We start from the raw sequence: 5,084 nt of genomic DNA, 5'->3' as shown, positions 1-5,084 counted from the left end.
CCCCCACCGCTCGCCGGAATTTACATCGAACCCTCCCGTTTGCAGAAACAACGTGCGCGCGCGGCAAACAACCTACTACTAGTAGTAGTAGTACGTCTACGCGGTGCGGGTGACGTTCTCCGCATCTTAAGTGGCGAGAGATGCCGCGCATGCAGGGCCCGAGCGCGCAGGCCTGAACACGTGTGTCCCGGCCGCGAACCACCTGGCCGCGGCAGGACGTACTACGCGGCTTGGGGAGTTGCCGGGATTACGTTACGCCCGCCGGCCCGGGCGCGGACGGATGCCTATCTATGTGCATCCCCTCTATGATCATGACGTGACATGGGCGCCCGGCCGGATGGGACAAGCAGCTAGTAGGTAGCGAGGTGGATTAGATCAGAGAGATGAGCGTTGCGTTGGGACAGATTTCGCTTGGCCGGCCGGAATCGGAGACTATTAGCCGGACGGTTAAGCGGCCGGCGGTCAACCCGCGTCACGTGTAGATTTAGATTGTTAAGCGGCAGCACGTTTGTTCAGATGTCAGGCGGTTCCGTGCGTTGATCGGGGAGAGGAGGAGGAGGAGGAGGAGGAGGGGGGTTTGCGTCGCTGCTGGACGCGGGGGGACCAGACGGATGGATGCGCGAATATTCATCTAGGGTGGTCGTGTGTGTAGCTACTAGCTAGAGAGAGGTAGCCCATCTGTTGCCATTTCCGATGCTTTTCGTCCCCCTTGGCACAACGGGGACCCTGCGAATTGCTCGGCGCAGCGCACGGCGGCCGCGGTCGGTCGGTTTATTCCTCCGTCATTTCGAGTAGTCGATGCGTCTTGTTGGAGAGTTGACCCGACGGGCCGGGGTCTTTTATTTGCTTTATTACTAGCTACTACTACTGCTTTCGTACACTTTAACTGCGCGTGAGAACATGGAAGTTCCTGCGACCACTCCATTGTCCATACTAGGAGTAGTAGTACTGGTTTTCCCCGGTTGCTGCTGCAAAAGTGATCAGTGAAGACATACGTATTACAACTATAACTGAGTCATGAAGTAAGATGGGTGCAAACAAAATACTTCGGCTGGCAAACGTATTCCGTTTTAATACTAGTCTCATGGTTCGTATGAATGCGATGCGGATTTGGCGCGGTCTTTCTTGCTCCTCTCCTCCCCTGGAAAGTGACGCGCTCCCACGGTTCGACGTTGTGGGAAAAGCCTGATGCCTGCTGCTTACATCACTTCAACTTGAATCATCCGATTAATAACGACTTGATGCTGTCTATCTGGATTTGATTTTGTCGTAGGAAACAGCTCGTAGTACTGTAGTACATCTGATCATATATCAAATTCGAACATGGAGTGCATAAATTAATCAGATGCACGATTGTTTCATGCGCCAATGAAAAGCGCCCACTTACCAAGTTTAAAGCACCCACAAGTACTGTTGTGACCTTTTAGGAAAAAAAATTGGATGGGTACGGTCCGCATACACGATTCTATGCGGTTCGTTCCCGGATGCCCAACGCGTCGCCACTAGGAGGCAATCTACAATCCACAAACTCGACAGCTCAAGCTCTCGTTTCAACAGCAAAGGCTTGCAGCTTGGCCTCGGCTCCCTCCAATGCCTGCAGCTCAGAGCGGACAGCTCCCGGACGGAATTTGATTAGGCTCCATCGTAACGTCAGGAGCCCAAACATCAGGAGCCCTTCTCGCCCCGTGCGGTCTGCCGCCGCATCCTCCGTCATCCGCCGCCGCATCCCTTGCATGCCGCCGCCGCCGCCGCGGCATCCTCCGTTCTCACCGCCACATCCCTTGCGTGCCGCTGCCACCGCCGCCACCGCATCCTAGATCGTGGCAAGGAAGGACAACCGCCATATAAGTCTTCGACGAGCATCGCAGCCGTAGCATCCGTCATGGGAGAAGGAGGCTACCATCGGCTGCTACGGCTGCGATCCTGGCCTCCTTCTCCCATGACGGATGCTACGGCTGCGATGCTCGTTGAAGACTTCCATGGCGGTTGTCCTTCCTTGCCACGATCTAGGATGCGGTGGCAGCGGCGGCGGCGGCACGCAAGGAATGTGGCGGCGAGAACGGAGGATGCGGCGGCGGAGGCGTCGGTGGCACGCAAAGGATGCAGTAGCGGATGACGGAGGATGCGGCGGCAGACTGCACGAGGTGAGAAGGGCTCCTGATGTTACGATGGAGCCTAATCAAATTCCGTCCGAGAGCCGTCTGCTCCGAGCTGCAGGCATTGGAGCCGAGCCCAAGCTGCGAGCTTTTTACTCTTGAAACAAGAGTCTGAGCTGTCGAGTTTGCGGATCGTGGATTGCCTCCTGGTGCGACGCATCGGGCATCGGGCCGCACGGAATCCAGTATGCGGACCGTCCTCACCTAATTTTTTTTCCGCTTTACTTCTTCTTTGCGAGGATGCTGTGACACTACGTAAAATCAGCATGGGTTTGACTTTTGCTAGCTTAGATCCTGTGTGTGTGCTGTACGTGCTATGGACGCAGCCGGCTAGCTTAGGCTCGATGGACCCCTAAATAATACTGCACGTAGGCGAGGACATTCTACAGTTTGCGGTTTATTTTGCCCGTGAATACCTGATCAACACACCGCACTGATCCAAGTTTCTTTGTTAAGAAGACCTCGAAGCTGCCATACATAGATTCGGGCAAAAAGCCGCGAGAAAAGAAAGACCGGGTGTCACGGTCACATATTCTAAACCGCAATTTAAAAGGCGTCGGAGCCAAACCAGTTGAAAAGAGCAGCGCCGAGAGGGACAGCCATGGCCTGCGGCAAAGACATGAGCACGACGCGAAAGAGCCTCACAAAATCTCACTCCACGGAAGACGGCCCTGCGCTGCTGAGAGATCATCAGATCAGACAAGAACGACCCTGATCGATCGATGAGGCATGCGGAGAGCAGGAGACAGAGAGAGGGAGGTACTGCGCTGCTAGAGAGAGAATCAGAGTAACCAAAGAGAGAGAGAGAGGGTGGTATTTCGCTGGCTAGAGAGAGAATCAGAGAAACCATCAAACCAACATCGCCCTAGCGACACTAGCAGCTAGTACGCACCAGCGGCTCTTGCAGCCTTCCTGCAGCACAGCGGCGCGTCAAAACTGGCAGCCAGACGGTGTCCACACTCTCTCCCACCTCTCTTATCTCTTCATCCCGCTCTTAACCTTGCTAAGCCCCTCTTAGCCCTCGCCTGCCATAACTCGAGAACACACACGCTACCCAGGCCAGGCACAAGAAACACCTGCCGCCGGTCGACGACGGCCATGGACTTCGACGACCACGATGACGGCGACGAGGAGATGGCGCCGATGCCGGTGAGCTCCAGCTACGAGACCCCGCCGCAGGCAGCTGGGTTCGGCGGCGGCGTGGCGCCGCCCAGGCCGCCCGGCGAGCCCGTCCCCCGCGCCAAGGCCCCGGGCGGCGGCGGCGGCGGGAGGTACCGCGAGTGCCTCAAGAACCACGCCGTCGGCATCGGCGGCCACGCCGTGGACGGGTGCGGCGAGTTCATGGCCGCCGGCGAGGAGGGCACGCTCGACGCGCTCCGCTGCGCCGCGTGCAACTGCCACCGCAACTTCCACCGCAAGGAGTCCCCGACCGCCGAGGGCTCGCCCATCTCCCCCGCCGCGCTGGTCGCCTACGGCGCCACGCCGCACCACCAGTTCTCGCCCTACTACCGCACCCCGGCCGGGTACTTCCACCACCACCACGGCCAGCCGCTCCACATGGCCGCGGCCGCCGCCGCGGCGGCGGGGCACGCGCCGAGGCCGCTGGCGCTGCCGTCCACCTCCCACAGCGGGCGCGACGAGGGCGACGACCTGTCCGGGATGGCCGGGCCCATGTCCGCCATGGGCCCGCTGAGCGGCATGTCCCTGGGCGGCGCGGGGCCCTCCGGCTCGGGCGGGTCCGGGTCCGGCAAGAAGCGGTTCCGCACCAAGTTCACGCAGGAGCAGAAGGACAGGATGCTGGCGTTCGCGGAGCGCGTGGGGTGGCGCATCCAGAAGCACGACGAGGCCGCCGTGCAGCAGTTCTGCGACGAGGTCGGCGTCAAGCGCCACGTGCTCAAGGTGTGGATGCACAACAACAAGCACACCCTCGGCAAGAAGCCGTAGCGGCGTCACCTGATACCCACCACCGCATGCGCATGCATCCCCCCAGAGCGCGCCGCTGATCCGTCGACGGCGGCCGTGGCCAGCCTCCGGTAGGTACTTGCTGCATCTTCTTCGTTAGCATTCGGGCCTTCGTGGCGGCGTAGGTTAGTTGCAGTAACTCGTAGTGATCGATGGTTCTTGGCTTTATTAGGCGGTTCTTTTATTTGTCATTTAACCGTACTTTGTTGGTGTTGTTTATTAATTCCTGCGGCATGGCCATTTGCCGGTTTGGTTCTTCTCCTTCGTGGGAATGTACTTGTTCTTGCGACTCGCAGCCGATCGATGATGGATCGGCTGCCGGCAGTCTGCCGGCGGAGAAATGTATCTGGGGATTGGGGCTGCATGGATTCTGTGTGTGTATGTCGCGTCCTCTTATATTTTTTGTGGTTGGGGCCTGCTCCCCGGGATCGCAGATAATTTTGCTCATATACTAGTTCCTATGCTTGTTAGCTGCTGCCGCTCCTAAAGAAGATAGGCCACTGTTGCATTCTCTATGCTTTTCCCTTGTCTTCTCTCCGAAATTCTTGCCACGTACTACTATTTCCGATCCATTGCTAGCTTCTTCTTGCTCAGGCCATGGACGAGGAGCCTGTGCGCTGCTTGCGACTTGCATTACATTACTTTTTACCATGGTGGCATGGTCTATAGAGGAGTTTTTGACTGTCCTTGGTAAAGCCCCTTCCCTTGTTCCTCCCTCAGTTACTTTGATCCATGCATGTGTGTATACAGATGCACTGGCACTGTACACATGATGATGTGTTCTTCGCTTGTCGTTTTGGTCTCTTTTCAGCCTGGTCATCAATGCCCTTGCAACTGTTTGCGCGAGATAGAGCTCCATCCGCATTAACTCCTCCCCCGGTTTCGCGAGCCGTGTTAAGGTTGTCCTGACACGAGGGACGATGGACGGTGACGGCATGCATGGAGCTCACTGCTCACCTGCTAGCG

At 57.8% G+C, this 5,084-nt stretch overlaps 1 protein-coding gene across 1 annotated transcript; it reads left to right on the top strand.

Moving 5' to 3' along the window:
- Positions 1–2,749: 2,749 nt before the first annotated feature.
- Positions 2,750–4,482, top strand: LOC117842614 (zinc-finger homeodomain protein 1). The gene has a single exon (XM_034723099.2). It carries the CDS (start codon positions 3,255–3,257, stop codon positions 4,098–4,100), a length of 846 nt encoding a protein of 281 aa, XP_034578990.1. The 5' UTR covers positions 2,750–3,254; the 3' UTR covers positions 4,101–4,482.
- The last annotated feature ends 602 nt before the right edge of the window (positions 4,483–5,084 follow it).

Source organism: Setaria viridis, chromosome 2, assembly GCF_005286985.2.
Source record: "Setaria viridis chromosome 2, Setaria_viridis_v4.0, whole genome shotgun sequence".
NCBI classification, from domain to species: domain Eukaryota; kingdom Viridiplantae; phylum Streptophyta; class Magnoliopsida; order Poales; family Poaceae; genus Setaria; species Setaria viridis.
The sequence above is the reverse complement of the archived record's forward strand: the minus strand, read 5'-3'. Positions and strand labels throughout refer to the sequence as shown.